Raw genomic sequence first — 21,875 nt, 5'->3', positions numbered from 1 at the left:
TTTTGATTTCCTGCAGGTGTTTGAATCCCACTTTTTGAGACTGCTGATGTCCAAATGTGTTTGTCTTCCTCTGTGTTATATAGCTTGTAAAGAAGAAAACATAAATATCATGATCTTTTCTCAGGCCTCGGGATGTTCCAACTACATATTATATTAAACACAACTAAATATATTCAGATATTTATAGAATGACAGGGCCGACACATTGCTGAACAGATAAAAGAAAAGGGGACCCAGGACGGACCCCTGAGGGACTTCAGTGAGGGCCAGACACACATGCAGATTGTCATTAATAAACACATCAGAAACACTGAGTCGTCCGATAGAAGATTGAGATAATGTGTTTCCACAAGTGTGAGCAGGGTTGATCTGATCCAGTCGGACTCAATGGTTTAGATTAATTATAACAGTCCCTGCATGAGCCCCTCCCTCCCCAAGCTATCCTGATGCAAATCATCAGTGTGTGCAGAGTACTTCTGTCTGACTGCTCTGTACTTTGTGTGGAGCATCAGAGGTCACATCTCCAGTCTCAGGATGATCAACACACTCACTGTTCTGCTTGTTGCTCTCTCTCTGTTGTGATCAGACTGCTCTTCTCTCCAGGTGCTTGCAGTCAGACGCTGACTCAGTCTCAAGCGGTGGAAAAGCGCCCTGGACAATCCCACAAACTGACCTGTACATATGCAGGAATATCAGATGATAATGCTCATATCAGCTGGATCAGACAAGCTGAAGGAAAAGGACTGGAGTGGATTGCCTCCATTTCTGATCCAAAAGGAGAAAACATTTTTTATTCCACTTCAGTCCAGAATCGCTTCACCATTTCCAGAGACAACAACGTGGACCAGGTGTCTCTGCGAATGAACAGCCTGGCGAGTGAAGATTCTGCTTTTATTATTGTGCTCGAAGGACACAGATACAGGAAGCCGCAGAGCTGTACACAGACCACTGCAGTTGTCAGTGGCATAAATAGAAAGTGAAAGTAATCTATTAACCCTTATTCAGAATATCTCGTGCATTTCCCTACACTACGCTTCTATTAGATGCGTTTAGAAAACAGCAAAGTGAACTTTTCACACCAGAAGGTTAGGCCATTTCATTTTAATCATCTTGAGCTAAACTCTGTCTGCAAGAACAATTTAAAAGTATCTTTCTTGACCCCTCATATCTACTGATGACAAACGGTTTGAATTCAACAAAAAAGTGATTTTAAAAATCTACTTTTAATTTTGCAGTGAGATTTCTATTTAACAATTGTGCGGACTCATTAACAAAATGTCTATATTTATTATATCTATAGTTCTCTTCATCCTGCGTTTAAAAGCTTCTAATATTTCCTAAATATCTTACAAAACATAGTAAATGGCTAGTTATTTTAAACTTTTACAGCATGTTAATTCTGTACTAAAGTTTCCAAAATGATAGCCTAAAAAAGACTTAGTCATTTTGAAATGTATGTCTAAGCTAGATTTATCGTTATGGTACATTTATGACAATTCCATTAAAGAAGCAAAAATGAAGTAAAAAATAATATAAACGTATTAAGGCAATAATGCAAATTAGGCCATTTTTTGTGTACTACAATATGTATTCTGCTTTATTCCTACCCAATGCTGACAAAAAGTGTCCCTTCCCTCCAGTGCAGTGAACTGAGTTTGGTTTTTGTATGAGGGTTTATCACGGTGATAGGCTGGGGTGGCACTGTGATACAGACCCATACAAAAACCTAAGAGCAGTAAACATACACTTTCCCATTCTTACATTGACCAAAAAAAGGACAGGACAGAACACTTCTTGTTGGAATATGCTGTAACTTCTGTGTGTATCATTTTACTCGAAAGATAAATAGTTAAAACATGTTTTAATTGGGAGTTTGAAGATGCATCACTGCATGGAAGCAAATGCTGTCTGCAGTAAATCCTAACTTTAAAAACTGATTTAGAATCACCACAATACACATGCTCAGAATATGACATCAGTGTATATTACTCACAAGGTTTACCTCGTATTTAATTGAATTCATGACGCTTTAGCAGACTTTTGTGGTGCCTCAGGTTTTTGTACAAGCAGTGAGTGGAGATGCAGCACTGTGATTATTTTGACTACTGGGGCCGTGGAACTGCAGTCACAGTTTCTTATGGTAAGTCACATTTCAAAATTATATTTTTAGTAAGAGGTTCATTTTTATTTTATTATTGTAATTACTGGCTGTATTTGTTTCTCATTGACATTGATGCTGTATAATAGAGGTGTATGTATGTAAGTCTGGTCCTTATTTCTTTGCAACTGTTGTCGGAGGCAGTTTTAGCTTAACTGAGAATGAAATCAGATGGAATAACAAAAAAATTGGGTCTAATTAATGTATTTATTAACATAATTCAATTCAATTTGTATTACCGTGGATATTAATTATACAGCATACTGTACCTGAATTAGTTTTTAATAGAACAGTACTGTCAATCTGAACATAGGAAAATATATTCAATATTTTGTTTTGATAGTGTCAGTATGTGTTTGGATTAAATTACTGAACTGTATGTTGTAAATATAATACATAGTGCATTTAAATACAGGGTTAGGGAACAGTAACGTCTGACTGTTTAAAGATTGCACATGCATTGTCCTGTATGTTACAATGTTAATAATCTATTTCAGTTTTAGAGGATTCATTTCATTTTTAATTCTTCCCAACAACTTTTTCAGACTTTTAGATTTAACATTTAAACGAAAAAGCGCAAAATTCTGCAACACGGTTGGTAAAAGCCATTGTATTAAAATACGTGGTAGGATGTTTCTTTTTTTGCCTTATCAAATAAATAACCCTCCTTTTTATTGTGCAACTGGCGACAGTCCTAGTTGCTAGTGAGATAACTTGGTGATTATATCTGTTATGTTGAAATTATTATATATTAGCATTATTTCATATTTACAATGATGCCGATTGCGTAGTTCAGTTCGTAACATGGTCATTTTTATTCCAAAAATATGAAATTTAGTATTCAATTAATATAAAATACAAACAACTAACATTCAAAATAAATAACATTTGATAACAATGAGCGGAGTTTAAAACCTTAATTGAATGAGTTGGGATTAATTCATTCTGGGGGTTGAAAGATTCAAACAACTATTAGCTTTAAGATGAGCAAATCAATAGCTATGATAATTCATTTGAGTTTGTATTTATGGGTTTAATTTTGTTGGGTTCTTTATTTTTCTAACATCACTTTTGGTTGTGCTCAAGATTTTTTAGTTTTATTAATTAATTGTTTATCACAAAACGCTGCTGTTTAAATATTGGTGCCATTGTATACATCAATAAATGAGCTGAACGGATAAGCAAACATTTAAAATAGTAAATTATTAACTAAAAGTTTTAATTTCCTTTGAATTATCTTTTGGGATTCTGTCGACAGTTGCAAAATGTTTGTTATATTTATAATGTCTTTTATACAAGCTACTGATCATTCTTAAATGGATTTTGGTATAAACATGTTTTCTAAAACTCTTTGACAGGAACCATTGTACCACCGACTCTGTTCCCTCTGGTTCAGTGTGACACTGACTCTGCAAATACAATCAGGGTTGGTTGTCTTGCAAACGACTTCACCCCAAATGCTGTAACCTTTCAGTGGACTGACGCCAGTGGGTCAACCCTGTCAGCTTTACAATATCCTCTAATGGAGAAAAACAGCAAGTATACAGGAGTCAGTGTACTCGAAGTATCAAAATCTAACTGGGATTCAAGAAAGTCTTTCAACTGTGCTGTGACTCATTCTGGAACCTCAAAAAGTGTGGAAATTAAAAGTATGTGATTTTATTTACTTGCCATCATGGCTTTCTTTTCTCGTTGACTCCAAATGAATCACGTTCTTAATCTCAGTTTTATCCTGAAAATGTTCAGTAGCACTCTTACTTTCTCACGTTTATCGTCCTCCGTCATGTGTCTTAATATGATGCATTTCAGACTGATGTTAATGCAAATATCTAATTGTGCTCTTTCTTCCCCATGCATAGAACAAGATACTCAATGTCCAAAGATAGCATCGAAAGGTAGAGGGCTACACTAATTACATAATACTGATTTACTGTAACTGATAGTATACATTATGCTCAAATATAAGAGATGTACAATTTTTATTTATTGTTTGTATTCTTGTTTCTGTAGCTCCCATCACAATAGAACTGAAAAAATCAAGTCCCAAAGAAGTGTTCAATAACAACCAGATAACGTTTGAGTGTATCATCAGTGGAGAGGACGAGGCCACTCTAAATGCATTTACAATCTCTTGGAAAGTCAATGGAAAAAATTGGACCAAAAACACTGAAAATGGGAGGTCCGGAGGAAAATCCAGCACGATGAAGCTCAGTGTCGATGAACTGAAAGATGCCACTAATGTGGGCTGTTCTGCCACTGGAAGAAATGGGGTACCAGTTGAGAAAGAACTGACTCTCCAAACATCAGGTTTGTTACACAGAATGATAGCAGCTAACTTACTGACATGTCATAATGTTTGTTATAGCTTAAATCTGAACCTCCTTGGTAAACTTAGTCTCTCTTTCAGGTGGAAATGTGCCAACAGTAGCAGTCCACACACTCCCAAACAATGACATCAAAGAAGACACACCCATCACTCTGGTGTGTCTGGTCTTCAGTACAGTGCAGCGGGATTACTACATCGCCTGGAACATTGCAAATAAAACCATAAACTACCAAGATGGCATTGACTTCCCCGCCCAGAAGTCTGAAAAAGGCTACTATGTTACAAGTATTTACACCACCAACAAGACAGATTGGAAAAATAACAAGTTCTCCTGCATCGTCTGGTATCCTGGCAGCAAAGAAAACATAAGTGATGTTTCTAGCTCAATGGATACATCCTTTGAATGTAAGAAATAGTAGATTCAACTTTTAGTGTGCTATTTTGTGCTAATGTGTTGTTCTGTCTCTATGTACTCTGTCATGAGAAGCTGTCTTTGTGATTGTAACAATAACAATGAACATGTCGATTCACTTTTGTTTGTCATAATACTTTGTTAAATGTTGTCTTTGTCACATTGTCCGACAGCTGTGCTGACTGTTTCAAATAAATGTTGCATGGAGACACTTTTGTTACATGAATTACTTGAATATTTTATAACTATCTTTGTAATTAACGTAATTAAATTAAAGATTGAATTAATCTTTGTGATTAACGTCCACACATTGGGCGAAGTGGATAATGCTCCAGTTTAGGATGCCAGACCCAGATCCAAGAGAGAGAAATGCATCATGTTACCTTTATTAAATACACCTTCCTCTTCTAAAATGTAGGCTCAAAACTGAGTTTTCATCTGAGCTGCACAGAGGGTGCCATCGAGGAGGATGACTACAGCAGCCTTTGGTCCACAACTTTGTCCTTCATATTCCTCTTCATATTCTCTCTCCTCTATAGCATGATATTCAGCATGGTCAAGGTAAACATGCAGGTTTTCTCAGATTTGTAGCCGTACTGAGGACTAATGACTGTTTATGATGTAAACCAGGACTATGAACATAATGAATCAGGTGTATTACAACTTATGAAATATAAATGTAATAATGGAGATGCTTCATGTTAAGGGAATACCATTTGAACATACTCATCTTATCATAGACAATATTTGCCTTTGGAAGCTGCGACAGCAACTTAATCACGGACAAGAAAGAGAAGAAAATACTCGAACACTTGAAATGTGAAGGAATGCATCCATTCAGCTTAACAAAAACGAAATCATAAAAATAATGAAATACCAGCACTATCTAAAAAGCTAATTAGCATAGGATAATTTCTCTCTGAATGCTGAACTCTGATATGACAGCCAACCAGCCCAGGCCGATTAAGCAACAGCACAAAACAATTGTTTTATATGCCACTGCGCAAACCAATATATTAACCTTTATTGAATTACACTAATAAAAAATGCCAACCTTAAGTAACAAATCATAGGTAGTTACCATGTGTATGAAATGAGATCTGTTTAAGCCTGAAATCATTAAATAATCAACCAGTCATCCAGTAGAACAGAATATGTAATTGTGTATAGATCATCTGCAGGAAATCTGTTGCCATAACTATTGAAGACACGTAGAAAATGTCATTATCATCTATTGTCCAGCACGTTAGATACTGTGTTTAAATTGTGTGTGGTTGTTTTTTTTCAGATGAAGAGACCATAGAGGGTGAGCTGGGTCCATCATAGACAACAATGACACGTGTTCAACTGCGTGTTTTGTCTTTTTGTTGTTTTTAAGACGTGTAGATAATCTAAATATACTGTTTATTTTCTAAATGAATTGATCATCCTACCAAACGCATCACAAATAAAATTCTAGGAAATGGATTTTGTAACTTCATAAAAAAAAAACATATTGCTATTGTGAATCATTTATATGAAAACACTTTCCACAATGCAGAAGGGAATAAGCTTGTATCTATAATCTGGCATATAGCATTTCTTGTCTTTTTGAGATGGTAGATTTTTATGCATGGTCCTTCTTCAATAATGATAAATAATATAATTAAAAATATGTATAGTATACAATTAACTGATTAAGTTTTTGATACTTTTTCTAGAAATTCAGACATAATCTTTATGTGGTTTTGTATTTTTTTAGGTTGAATAAAAATCTTTAGCTTTCATTTTGGGTAATTTTGTTGATCATGTGTGCTTTATTCTTTTATTAAATATACTGAGATAAGATAAGATTTGGATGGCTACTAATTAAATTAAAAGGAGTATGAATATCAGCAATAGTGTGCTTTTGAAAAACATCAAAAGCTTTTGAAAAACATCAAAAGCTTTTGAGGATTTCTCAGTCAAAAAACAAGTTCATCTAAGAACATATAAAATAACATCACATCGAGTCAGCTATTGGAAACTTCTGTTATCAGTTAAGCTCTGAAGGTTTTCATTTACTGGTGTTTCTAAACTTATCATCTTTAGAGAGTCACACTTCCCTCTTTCTGCCCCTCTGGGAGCACACCTGCAGTTGTGAAACTTTGTGGAAACCGTCAAAGCTAGAAATAATCTTCCTCGAAACAAGAGACCCATATTTCATTGAATATATTTACATACCGGAATACATCCAGGCGTGAAGTGGCTAAAATGAGTCCAGCAGACACACATCAGCATGTGAATGTGAATTACTCATAATGTTATAAGCAATATATTGGTAAATACAGGACATGCAAGAACAGAAATATGATATGCAGTGAAGTATTTTTGTATCATGTGTTTTGCTTTGCTGTATGGTGCAGATATGTTAGTTTATGGTTGATTTGAAGCTAGGATGCTTTCTTTTGGTGTTTAGGAGGTTACTAAAGAAAGGATTGAAGGCATATTTTACCAAATGGAACAAACACAGCAGAGCAAATAAAAAGCTGGGAGAACATAATGAACATTTAGAGGAACAGCATTTTCATTTGTTTTATAAGAAAAGGTGACACAGCAGACACCCTCAACAGAACAGGCATCGACCAGATATCATCCTGTGCCAAAAAACCTAAAACTGGTTCAGACTACTTCAAGCATCACCCTAATCCGGCTTTATATAAAAGAAATAGGGTCTATGCAGATACACATGCCGAGATTACGCTTCCCCTTTAACGGAGAAGAGGAGAACCTGTGGAGGTAGACCTTCGGTGAAAAGACGCTACTGGGAAATTCCAGAGGGCATAAGAGGATTTGCAGATACCCCGCTTTCATGCTGAGTTGCAAAACACTCAGAGACTCCCTGACATTTTGGTCATCCCCGCCGGTGGCAACAGTCTGGGAACAATGCATGCAATTAACTTTTCATCAGTCATGAACAATGAATTGATGCGGACATTCACAGTTTCCTACAATGACACGAGCGCGAAGTGTGGAGAAATGGACCACCAGGGAAGGTCAACTATGACAGGAAGTGCGTCAACAAATGTATGCAACAGGCTGCTTGCGACCTTGGTGGTGAAGTAATTCAACACCCCCTCCGGAGATTTTTGGAAAACATATATACCAAGACGGAGTGCACTTCAACAAAAAGGGGAATGGAATATATATGAGCAGCATCCGCAGTGTCCTGATGAAGATCCTTCAGCAATCTCACAGCTAACTGCGCAACAAATATGTCTTCATTTGTTCCATGTGTCTGTTATAAAGTGTCAGCATAATAGAATTAAATGCATAAAAATGTATAATTGTGTACACTGGACTGGAGGAATGTTTGTAGGGTTAGAACTGATTTATATATTGCAATTAGCAGTAATGTTTAAAATGAACTACTTATTTAAAATATGCCTTGGTTCGTTTTTTGACGACGCTGAAGTTAGCATCCGATTCAGAGCTTCCGATTCGGCAGTTAAGGGGAAAGTTAAGGGATATTTAATTTACAGCGCTGAGCGACCAATCCTCCGTTTTTTGAACCTCTTAAATCGCTGCATAGCCGATTTATTTGGACTAGATTATCCCAGAGAGTCTAAACATTCTTCATAACACAGTTTCAGATTTGTGAAAGCTTTATTCTATTTGTGAAAATACAAAAAGGGGAGATTTCGCTGCTTTTTTCACATCCAGACCATATAAGACCAGGTCCTGATCTAAAACCACTACACGTAAACTCATCAAATCTGGACTAGATTATCCCAGAGAGTCTAAACATTCTTCATAACACAGTTTCAGATTTGTGAAAGCTTTATTCTATTTGTGAAAAAACAAAAATGGGAGATTTCGCTGCTTTTAAAAAATTCATCTAGACCAAATTGGACCAGGTCCTGATATATTAACTAGGTAAAGCACTCTTCAAATTGTTCTGTCAAAATAAAATGAAAGACTGCAGCCGAACTGTCCACGGAGTGCCTGCAGACAGACCCCATAGGCGGAGTTTGCGGGGAGGCATTGCCTAGTGGCCATGTCACTACACATTGATTCAAAAATAGGTAAATTCAATGATTTCAATAAATAAATCTGGATCCTACAGAAGAGGATTGGGGCCACATGGAAAAAATATATGCCTACATCTTTTTTTTACATCGCAGAATTCTGACTTTAAGTGAGAATTCTGTCTGTCTGCAGGCACTTTTATTTTGACAGAACAATTTGAAGTGTTCTTTACCTAGTTAATATATCAGGACCTGGTCCAATGTGGTCTAGATAAATTTTAAAAAGCAGCAAAATCTCCCTTTTTTGTTTTTTCACAAATAGAATAAAGCTTTCACAAATCTGAAACTGTGTTATGAAGAATGTTTAGACTCTCTGGGATAATCTAGTCCAAATAAATTGGCTATGCAGCGATTTAAGAAGTTCAAAAAACGGAGGATTGGTCGCTCAGCGCTGTAAATTAAATATCCCTTAACTTTCCCCTTAACTGCCGAATCGGAAGCTCTGAATCGGATGTTAACTTCACCCTCGTTTCATTTTGTATCATCTCACACTGTATTTTCTAAATACTCACAAGAGTTTTTCTCCGATTAACTGACTAAAGAAAACAATTATAGAGCTTAGGAGAATATACTGAATAGCTAGTTTATTCTAGCTGTTGCAGATATAACATAACTTGCTATAGCGAGATACAAGTTTACCTGTAATTAATGCACTTTGGTCTGTTCATGCTGCAATGTAAACAGTTATTTTGGCAAAAATGACTTTCATATATAAAAACAGTTTTCAAAATGGTCAATTAAATAATGCCATTACTGATACTACAGACAATATACTGTATCAATCTTTTCAGTGTTTTAGTGGTGTAGTAGTCAGCCCTGGCCTTGTGATACACAGAGCCTTTACATGGAAAGGACATATTGTCTGTGTGGATGTATTACTTTGTTATTGTTCTGCTTTTTTAAGAGCAGCCAAACTTTACTGAACCGTATCTTTGACATCCAGGGGAAACAAGAGGTGGATGGTTCCAGTGTGACAACAGGGCATTATGACTGCTGCTATATTGTTTTAAAATGTAGCCATGAGTAAAAAGTCAAACTTGGTAATATCATGTAAATAGATATATGCATTACTTCAGACTTTAAATACTTCACATGACAAACCCCCCCTGACATAAACCCTAACATAGCTCATGTGTGTCTGCAGATAGACCTATTTGTGTAAATCCACATTATAAAAGAAGTGGATTGTTTGGCCTACAATTCTTTATATTTAACGAATAGGACCAGACAGGGAGGAACATTGCTTTGAATTCCAGGTCTTCCAACCCAGTAAATCCACTAAAAAAACATTTGAAAAAGTGTTTCATGATTGATGATAGAAAGCAACCAAAGCAGGCGACTGATCTCCAGGTGCCGTGTACAGTGGTGATTTTTGAAGTTAAAGATAGTGATTTGCTGCCATCTACAGGCTTCTATGTGCAAGTGTAGAAATGTGAGATCCGACAGAATTCATTGAAACAATTCTTTGGCTCAGTGCATGTGAACTTTATTTTAAAAAAATTAGAAGAAGATATACAAATATTAATCCTGCTGAAATACATTAATTCATTTAACTGCATCTTAAAAATGTTATTATTATTCAATTCTTACAACAGTCCAGGAATAATTTTGATTCTTAATTATTCAAATGAAAAGAAGAATAGCTGTTGTGTTGTTTATTGTAAATAAGGGACTCGCAGCTACACTTTGGCAAAGGTTCATGCATTGTGGTCTGTGACTCTCTTCTATTAATATGTAAAAGCCATAAGAATTCAGGTTAATCATTTCTTCATAATTTTAGATCATAGTCACAAGGTCAATTTACTGTAAAAAGTGAGCTGCCATGCCATACAGTATGACAGTACAAAAACCTCATGAAGAGTATTTTGTCTGAAGAAAGTGCAAGAAAGACTTATTTTGTTAAAGAAATATTAAATTAAAAGACTTAAACAATGTGAAATAATAAAAGAAAAGAAAAGAAAAAGGTATGTACAATGGTTATTACAACCCCAACTTAAATGTTATTATGAATTATCTAAATTATTTAATTGAAAAAGTAGCTGTTTTATTAGTTGTGGCTGTTGTGTACTTCAGAGAAGCTACACTGTGGCACAGGTTTTTGCATAGTGGTGTTTCACTGTGTATATACAGTGGGGTGGGCCACAGTGATAGACACTGTTACAAAAACCTCTGAAGAGAGGCAAAGCTCTGTAAACTTTACATGAAAGAAATGTATAGAAAGCTGTTACTTAAAGAAAATAGAGTGAGTCTAAATACATTTCAGAAATGTAGTACTTAAGCCCTAATAACATGCATATTGACATGACATTTTATTGTTTTATCCTGTCATTGTTGCTACCTCTGCTTTTACTCCTGCTTTATTTATTCATGCGTGTCTATATAAACAAATATGTATTATATTCTATGAAAAGATAGTGGGCAGTGTTTTAATTTAAGAGAAACAGGATGAGTATGACAATATGTAATCTCCTGTCAGAGCCATATTTCATGCTATGTTGGATTATCATTAACATGTACAGCTCTGGAAAAAATTAAGAGACCACTGCATATTTTTCTTAAATCTTTATCTCTACATGTATGGCAGCCATTCCAAGTGTCCAAGTAGTTTATAGAATACAATAAAAAAATAATAATTTAACTCGAATACTTACTTATAAATAATAAAACACGAGAAAATGATAATACTAAAGTGCTCTCTTAATTTTTTCCGTGGCTGTATGTTTTGTTTATATACACATTTTTGTTTATAATTGTATTAGTTTTTACGGTTTACATTATTACAAGAATTAAAACAAAAGGACACACTTGTACAGCTGATTCCGTTGCAGGATTAAATCGGTAAATGATCAACTAAAATGAAAGAGTTCAAAGCAAGTGTGTGTTGTGACAGCCAGTGTGCTGGGTGGAGTTTTTGTATAGAGCCATATCACAGTGCAGTATAACAACCACAGTGATACATAGTATGACAAAAACCTATTTTCACTGAAGAGGAGATGAGGTGCTTGCACTGATTGTTCCTTTTAAACATGCGATTCTAACATTACAGACACAAAGGTACATGTGTGTTTAATGTCAGTCAGTGTACTGGGTGGAGTTTTTGTATGGAGTTTTATCACAGTGCTCTATATAGCGGGTACGGGTACCACTGTGATAAATTGTGTGACAAAAACCTCGTTTCACTGAACAGGAGATGAGGTGCTAATAAGGAAACCAGGAAGTGAGATATGCAGTGGATGCAACGTTCTCATAAGAAGCACAGATGTATTGAATATAATGTCATTTATTACATAGGATTTTGTTTAGGCTACATGGGCATTTATAAACTACCTTACACAAAACGAGTCAGAATTTGGTAAGGATGTTAAAAGGAATTTGCTTTGATGATTAAATGTACATAAAAAAAAGAGAAAGGACTGTGAAAGACGAAAGCAGATATTGAAAAGAAAGGAGAGAAATACAATGCACTGTATCAAGCAACAGTTTTTGTATGAGCATGAGGCACTGTGGATGGGATGGCAGCCACAGTGATATTGGGCAATACAAAAACCTCAACTAAAATACTAAATATCACTGTGCCTCAGGAAAGAGAAGGTCAGGTCATTTCCCCCAAATCACTTGCATCTAAACATATTAAATGTACAAAAAGAAAATGTAATCTATGAGCAATTATATTGTTAGTATATTTTAGTTTGACCATGAAAAAACAGGAAACACTTCAGAAAAAGCTTGAACTATCAACACACAGTGTTAAACTAAAGACAACAGCACCTTTCTCCATACTTTGGTCAATGTCTGAAAATATATCCCCAATTTGAAATATGCATCATCCTTTCAGAGCCTTTTGATTTTATTACATGCTTGTAATTCTGCTTCTCATTTACCTTAGGATGACATTTACACACACTTGTTTAATTGCACCATTCTCATAATTGTAAAGCCATGATTTAGTTCTATGTGCAACACTACAGATGAAAAAACTATTGCACTGATTGTTCCTTTTAAACATGTGATTCTAACATTACAGACACAAAGGGACATGTGTGTTTAATGTCAGTCAGTGTACTGGGTGGAGTTTTTGTATGGAGTTTTATCACAGTGCTCTATATAGCCTGGGGTACGGGGGCCACAGTGATAAATTGTGTGACAAAAACCTCGTTTCACTGAACAGGAGATGAGGTGCTAATAAGGAAACCAGGAGGTGAGATATGCAGTGGATGCAACGTTCTGATAAGAAGCACAGATGTATTGAATATAATGTCATTTATTACATAGGATTTTGTTAGGCTACATGGGCATTTATAAACTACCTTACACAAAACGAGTCAGAATTTGGTAAGGATGTTAAAAGGAATTTGCTTTGATGATTAAATGTACATAAAAAAAAGAGAAAGAATTGTGAAAGACGAAAGCATATCTTGAAAAGAAAGGAGAGAAATACAATGCACTGTAGCAAGCAACAGTTTTTGTATGAGCATGAGGCACTGTGGATGGGGTAGCAGCCACAGTGATATTGGGCAATACAAAAACCTGAACTAAAATACTCAATATCACTGTGCGTCAAGAAAGAGAAGGTCAGGTCATTTCCCCCAAATCACTTGCATCTAAACATACTAAATGTACAAAAAGAAAATGTAATCTATGAGCAATTATATTGTTAGTATATTTTAGTTTGACCATGAAAAAACAGGAAACACTTCAGAAAAAGCTTGAACTATCAACACACAGTGTTAAACTAAAGACAACAGCACCTTTCTCCATACTTTGGTCAATGTCTGAAAATATATCCCCAATTTGAAATATGCATCATCCTTTCGGAGCCTTTTGATTTTATTACATGCTTGTAATTCTGCTTCTCATTTACCTTAGGATGACATTTACACACATTTGTTTAATTGCACCATTCTCATAATTATAAAGCCATGATTTAGTTCTATGTGCAACACTACAGATGAAAAAACTATTGCACTGATTGTTCCTTTTAAACATGTGATTCTAACATTACAGACACAAAGGGACATGTGTGTTTAATGTCAGTCAGTGTACTGGGTGGAGTTTTTGTATGGAGTTTTATCACAGTGCTCTATATACAGTAGCTGGAGCCACAGTGATAAATTGTGTGACAAAAACCTCGTTTCACTGAACAGGAGATGAGGTGCTAATAAGGAAACCAGGAGGTGAGATATGCAGTGGGTGCAACGTTCTCATAAGAAGCACAGATGTATTGAAAATAATGTCATTTATTACATAGGATTTTGTTAGGCTACATGGGCATTTATAAACTACCTTACACAAAACGAGTCAGAATTTGGTAAGGATGTTAAAAGGAATTTGCTTTGATGATTAAATGTACATAAAAAAAAGAGAAAGGACTGTGAAAGACGAAAGCAGATCTTGAAAAGAAAGGAGAGAAATACAATGCACTGTAGCAAGCAACAGTTTTTGTATGAGCATGAGGCACTGTGGATGGGATGGCAGCCACAGTGATATTGGGCAATACAAAAACCTCAACTAAAATACTCAATATCACTGTGCCTCAGGAAAGAGAAGGTCAGGTCATTTCCCCCAAATCACTTGCATCTAAACATATTAAATGTACAAAAAGAAAATGTAATCTATGAGCAATTATATTGTTAGTATATTTTAGTTTGACCATGAAAAAACAGGAAACACTTCAGAAAAAGCTTGAACTATCAACACAGTGTTAAACTAAAGACAACAGCACCTTTCTCCATACTTTGGTCAATATGTCTGAAAATATATCCCCAATTTGAAATATGCATCATCCTTTCAGAGCCTTTTGATTTTATTACATGCTTGTAATTCTGCTTCTCATTTACCTTAGGATGACATTTACACACACTTGTTTAATTGCACCATTCTCATAATTGTAAAGCCATGATTTAGGTCTATGTGCAACACTACAGATGAAAAAACTATTGCACTGATTGTTCCTTTTAAACATGTGATTCTAACATTACAGACACAAAGGGACATGTGTGTTTAATGTCAGTCAGTGTACTGGGTGGAGTTTTTGTATGGAGTTTTATCACAGTGCTCTATATAGCGGGGGCCACAGTGATAAATTGTGTGACAAAAACCTCTTTTCACTGAACAGGAGATGAGGTGCTAATAAGGAAACCAGGAGGTGAGATATGCTGATGGACGCAACGCTCTCATAAGAAGCACAGATGTATTGAATATAATGTCATTTATTACATAGGATTTTGTTAGGCTACATGGGCATTTATAAACTACCTTACACAAAACGAGTCAGAATTTGGTAAGGATGTTAAAAGGAATTTGCTTTGATGATTAAATGTACATCAAAACAATAAAGAGAAAGGACTGTGAAAGACAAGAGCAGATATTGAAAAGAAAAGGAGAGAAATACAATGCACTGTATCAAGCAACGGTTTTTGTATGAGCATGAGGCACTGTGGATGGGGTGGCAGCCACAGTGATATTGGGCAATACAAAAACCTCAACTAAAATACTAAATATCACTGTGCCTCAGGAAAGAGAAGGTCAGGTCATTTCCCCCAAATCACTTGCATCTAAACATATTAAATGTACAAAAAGAAAATGTAATCTATGAGCAATTATATTGTTAGTATATTTTAGTTTGACCATGAAAAAACAGGAAACACTTCAGAAAAAGCTTGAACTATCAACACACAGTGTTAAACTAAAGACAACAGCACCTTTCTCCATACTTTGGTCAATGTCTGAAAATATATCCCCAATTTGAAATATGCATCATCCTTTCGGAGCCTTTTGATTTTATTACATGCTTGTAATTCTGCTTCTCATTTACCTTAGGATGACATTTACACACACTTGTTTAATTGCACCATTCTCATAATTGTAAAGCCATGATTTAGTTCTATGTGCAACACTACAGATGAAAAAACTATTGCACTGATTGTTCCTTTTAAACATGTGATTCTAACATTACAGACACAAAGGGACATGTGTGTTTAATGTCAGTCAGTGTACTGGGTGGAGTTTTTGTATGGAGTTTTATCACAGTGCTCTATATACAGTAGCTGGAGCCACAGTGATAAATTGTGTGACAAAAACCTCGTTTCACTGAACAGGAGATGAGGTGCTAATAAGGAAACCAGGAGGTGAGATATGCAGTGGGTGCAACGTTCTCATAAGAAGCACAGATGTATTGAATATAATGTCATTTATTACATAGGATTTTGTTAGGCTACATGGGCATTTATAAACTACCTTACACAAAATGAGTCAGAATTTGGTAAGGATGTTAAAAGGAATTTGCTTTGATGATTAAATGTACATAAAAAAAAGAGAAAGAATTGTGAAAGACGAAAGCAGATATTGAAAAGAAAGGAGAGAAATGCAATGCACTGTAGCAAGCAACAGTTTTTGTATGAGCATGAGGCACTGTGGATGGGATGGCAGCCACAGTGATATTGGGCAATACAAAAACCTCAACTAAAATACTCAATATCACTGTGCCTCAGGAAAGAGAAGGTCAGGTCATTTCCCCCAAATCACTTGCATCTAAACATATTAAATGTACAAAAAGAAAATGTAATCTATGAGCAATTATATTGTTAGTATATTTTAGTTTGACCATGAAAAAACAGGAAACACTTCAGAAAAAGCTTGAACTATCAACACACAGTGTTAAACTAAAGACAACAGCACCTTTCTCCATACGTTGGTCAATATGTCTGAAAATATATCCCCAATTTGAAATATGCATCATCCTTTCAGAGCCTTTTGATTTTATTACATGCTTGTAATTCTGCTTCTCATTTACCTTAGGATGACATTTACACACATTTGTTTAATTGCACCATTCTCATAATTGTAAAGCCATGATTTAGTTCTATGTGCAACACTACAGATGAAAAAACTATTGCACTGATTGTTCCTTTTAAACATGTGATTCTAACATTACAGACACAAAGGGACATGTGTGTTTAATGTCAGTCAGTGTACTGGGTGGAGTTTTTGTATGGAGTTTTATCACAGTGCTATATGGTAGTGGGGGCCACAGTGATAAATTGTGTGACAAAAACCTCTTTTCACTGAACAGGAGATGAGGTGCTAATAAGGAAACCAGGAGGTGAGATATGCAGTGGGTGCAACGTTCTCATAAGAAGCACAGATGTATTGAATATAATGTCATTTATTACATAGGATTTTGTTTAGGCTACATGGGCATTTATAAACTACCTTACACAAAACGAGTCAGAATTTGGTAAGGATGTTAAAAGGAATTTGCTTTGATGATTAAATGTACATAAAAAAAAGAGAAAGCACTGTGAAAGACGAAAGCAGATCTTGAAAAGAAAGGAGAGAAATACAATGCACTGTAGCAAGCAACGGTTTTTGTATGAGCATGAGGCACTGTGGATGGGGTAGCAGCCACAGTGATATTGGGCAATACAAAAACCTCAACTAAAATACTAAATATCACTGTGCCTCAGGAAAGAGAAGGTCAGGTCATTTCCCCCAAATCACTTGCATCTAAACATATTAAATGTACAAAAAGAAAATGTAATCTATGAGCAATTATATTGTTAGTATATTTTAGTTTGACCATGAAAAAACAGGAAACACTTCAGAAAAAGCTTGAACTATCAACACACAGTGTTAAACTAAAGACAACAGCACCTTTCTCCATACTTTGGTCAATATGTCTGAAAATATATCCCCAATTTGAAATATGCATCATCCTTTCAGAGCCTTTTGATTTTATTACATGCTTGTAATTCTGCTTCTCATTTACCTTAGGATGACATTTACACACACTTGTTTAATTGCACCATTCTCATAATTATAAAGCCATTAGTTAGGTCTATGTGCAACACTACAGATACAACAATTATTGCACTGATTGTTCCTTTTAAACATGTGATTCTAACATTACAGACACAAAGGGACATGTGTGTTTAATGTCAGTCAGTGTACTGGGTGGAGTTTTTGCATGGAGTTTTATCACAGTGCTATACATATGGTAGTGGGTACCACTGTGATAAATTGTGTGACAAAAACGTAGTTCCACTGACAAGAGACTGCTATGCTGATGATACAAAAAACAACTCAGAAGGTCAGAATGTTTTCTGATGCCTGTATTGTTACAAAATAAACTCTTCTTAGGATGAGTAAAAATGCTTAAGGAAAAGTTAAGATTAAGATAGGACACAACTTTTTGTTATCCAGAGGGAAATTGCTTTGCAGTAGTGGCAAATACAAACTAGTGCTGGGCAGTATGACCAAAAACTCATAAATCACAGTATTTTTCCATATGATAACGGTCTCACGGTTTATCGTGGTCTTTATTTATTTTTCAATGATTGGAAATGTATTTACATTTCCCCCCCCACCCCCCCCAAAAAAAAAAAAAAAAAACCTGATCAGTGGTCATGAGTCTTATGTGGTGAAGGAATCGGAATGCATGAAACAGCTACAAAATGTAAACCATTTTATTGTGCAAACTTTACGTACCACATAACAACTAACAACAAAAGCTCCGTTGGAATATGTGAAAACAATCCTCCCTTCCCTGAAACTGAAACTGAAGAGCGCACATTTAAATAATTCTAATTATGTGATTTATGAATAACCTTCAAGCTTAGGGTCAGAATAAAAAACATAAAGTGCATCTTAACAATTTAATAAACCTTTAAAGCCAAGGTACATTCCAGAGACAATAATTAAGTATTTAAACAAATAAAAATAGTGCTACTTGGCTGGCACTGCACTATTATCCCTCAATATAGAGACTTTAACATGTGTTTAACACACTTTACAATGTGTTCATCATAAAAGCTGAACATTATGTACAGGCTAGTGAGGATTTTGGCTTTGGTAATGCTTGCTGAGGCTTGAGACATCTCAGACCTAACATATTTTGTAACCCCCCAACGGTAATGAAAATTCAAATCATAGGGTATAAACTTTAACGTTCACGGGATTCGTGTTAAACGGTATACCCAGCACAAATACAAACCATTCGAAAACAGCATCAAATCAAAGTATATTTAATTGCAAAACCCAGTTCATGGTAAGGAATAGTCTAGTCATTCTTTCAAATATACAAGCGGTCAATATGTTATATTGCACTTAACGTCCCATTGTTGCTCATTAAGTCTCAACATTATATTCCATAGGTAAGTTGTGAGTGGATGAGTGGTAATAATTAAATACTGTCAATAAAAGGTTTTAGGAATTATGAGCTTAAAACTGACAAAGGTACCTTAACACCCAGCGGATTGTGGTAATAGAAAACAGGGATTAGGTTTCCAAGTGGAAAATTACAAAACAATTGTAAATATCTTTTATGATTACATATTGCAAAACATTGACCACACAGGCTGTCAGGTTTTTGTACGAGTATGTGGCACTGTGTGGTGGGTGGGACCACAGTGCTAGATGGTAATACAAAAACCTGCCCTAAACTGAACGGAGGCCGAAAGTTACTATGCCTACACAATTTTCCAAAATGAGAACACAAAAGGGTTAATGGGTTAAGGGTTAATAATATACTATTACAATATTCTATATTGTTTTGGGATTATTGTTCAGTTTTAAAACTTTAGAAACTTACAAACCCCAGAAAATATGTTTGTTTTGCTATCATATCATATTTGAATATCATTTGTCCATAATCTTTATAGATCAATCACTATATGTTTAAGTGTTGTTTGGTTGCAGATAGAATATTAACCGTGCAACATATAATGCAAAGGCTTATAAGTATGTGGCACTAGGCAACAGCAATTATGATAGCAAAAGTAACATATTTCACACACTGAAAAACAAAAGAGGAAAAATGTGTGCCAACTCATACAATTACAGTCTAAAGTATGTTCTTAACTTGAGTGAATTGTCGAAGATAAGGATCCAATATGTATTCGATTAAGTATTGAACTGCTATCTGCTACCAGGGTTGGGTGTAACGCATTACAAATAACGCATTACTTCTGAAATTTGGCTAATAACACATTTTAACACGAAATGATGTGGTGTTTTGTTTCTAAGAATTCACAAACATCGCAAGACATTCCGACACCAGAAAAATAATTGTGCAGGTAGAATAGTAACTCAGTAAGCCTGTTTACTATTGGTTAAGAGGGCTGCAGAAACAGATTAGCAATGGAGGGCTGCAGGCTCGGAGAAAAGACAAGAGACAGGAGTGCGCGCAGGGCAAAGCAACAGAAGGTCACTTTCTCTCTCGGGCAGCATGCCTCTTGAACCCGAGAAGTTAAGAGACTCGTGGCAGAGTGTTGAAGATCTGCAGCCTCTGTCCTCTGTGGAATCGCCTGCTTTTAGAAAGCTTGTCAGCAAAATCCCCGTTAACACACCAATGACAAGGTGAGCTAGCGTTGCCATAGAGACTCGTTCATATACAGCAGGTCACAGGGCCGTGCAGAGGCTCCACTGACATGTTGTTAATAACAAACAGAGACGTAATGTTACCGGTATCAAATATTATTTAGCCCACTTAAACGGAGCATGAATTTAATTTTTAGCTCTTTTCCCTAATTTTCAGCATGTAGGCCTACTGCTGATAGCTTCAATTAATGAGCTGCAATAAACTACATTCTAGCATTTAAAACCTTACTTTTGCAGTTATTTTGGTGAAAGTAACTCAAAGTAACGCAAAAGTAGTGTAACGCATTACAAATCAGAGACAGTAATAATGTAATGTACCTTATTACTTTAAAAAAACAGTAATAAGTAATACAGTGGTATGCAAAAGTTTGGGCACCCCTCTGAGATTTCATGACAATTTGCTTTTCCTTTATAATAGAAGATCACAGCAACAACATTTGTTTTCCTACAAAGATGTAGACGTTTTAGTGTTTTCCAGACCAAAATTCTTAGGGTAGCATTACATAGTTTTATTATAATAAAATAAAATGCAAAAAATGGGATGTGCAAAAGTTTGGGCACCCTTATAAATAGCATTCATTTCAACACCTGTACGGATTTATAGCTGACAGGTTGCTGCACAAAATTGCTTTGATTAGCTCATTAGACCTTCAATTACAAAGACAGGTGGAACCAATCATGAAAAAGGCTATTTAACATAGGTAATAGCTGGCTGTGCCTGGCCTAGGTTCTTTCTTAGGGAGTGGCAAGATGGGGACCTCAAAACAACTCTCCACTGACCTGAAAGCTAAGATAATCCAACATTATAAATTAGGAGAAGGGTACAAAAAATTATCTGACAGGTTTAAACTGTCTGTCTCCACAGTCAGAAACGTAGTTGTGAAATGGAAGGCCACAGGAACAGTCCGTGTGAAGGAAAGATGTGGTAGGCCGACAAAAATAGGGGAAAGGCACAGGCGAAGGATGGTGAAAATGGTCACAGAGAAGCCACAGACCACCTCCAGAGAACTACAACAACATCTGGCTGCTGATGGTGTAGTTGTTCACCGTTCCACAATCCAGCGTACTTTGCACCAGGAAGAGCTCATTGGAAGGGTGATGTGCAAAAAGCCTTTCCTGAGTGTTAATCACAAGAAGAGTCGCATGAGGTATGCAAAAGCACATCTGGACAAGCCAGAAGCATTTTGGAACAAAATACTGTGGTCAGATGAGACCAAGATTGAGTTATTTGGTCATAACATGAACAGGTATGCATGGCGAAAAAAACACACTGCATTCAATGAAAAGAACTTGTTGCCCACTGTAAAATTTGGTGGAGGATCTATCATGTTATGGGGCTGTGTGGCTAGCACAGGTACTGGAAAACTTGTTAAAGTTGAGGGCCACATGAATTCCTTACAGTACCAGGAGATTCTTGACAAGAATGTTCTAGAGTCAGTCACAAAGTTGAAGCTACGCCGGGGTTGGATTTTTCAGCAGGACAATGATCCTAAGCACCGATCAAAATCCACCAAGGAATTCATGCAGAAGCACAGGTACAATGTTCTGGAATGGCCA

General features: G+C 35.8%; 2 gene segments (V, D, J or C); both read left to right on the top strand.

Annotated features, from left to right (window-relative positions):
* The window catches only part of LOC134878426 (immunoglobulin mu heavy chain-like), a 32,100-nt gene that overhangs the window by 2,129 nt on the left and 8,096 nt on the right, over window positions 1–21,875 (top strand). Inside the window, 1 exon segment of the C gene segment in view lies at window positions 11,066–11,082. Within this exon segment, the coding sequence occupies window positions 11,066–11,082 (17 nt within the window).
* LOC134878428 (Ig mu chain C region membrane-bound form-like) lies at window positions 1,020–6,602 on the top strand. The segment is given in 7 exon segments: window positions 1,020–2,140; window positions 3,517–3,807; window positions 4,018–4,053; window positions 4,169–4,465; window positions 4,566–4,889; window positions 5,315–5,457; window positions 6,185–6,602. Coding segments are annotated over 7 exon segments (1,167 nt in total).

Source organism: Eleginops maclovinus, chromosome 16, assembly GCF_036324505.1.
Source record: "Eleginops maclovinus isolate JMC-PN-2008 ecotype Puerto Natales chromosome 16, JC_Emac_rtc_rv5, whole genome shotgun sequence".
Classification (NCBI taxonomy): domain Eukaryota; kingdom Metazoa; phylum Chordata; class Actinopteri; order Perciformes; family Eleginopidae; genus Eleginops; species Eleginops maclovinus.
This window is presented reverse-complemented; position numbering and strand designations above follow the sequence as displayed.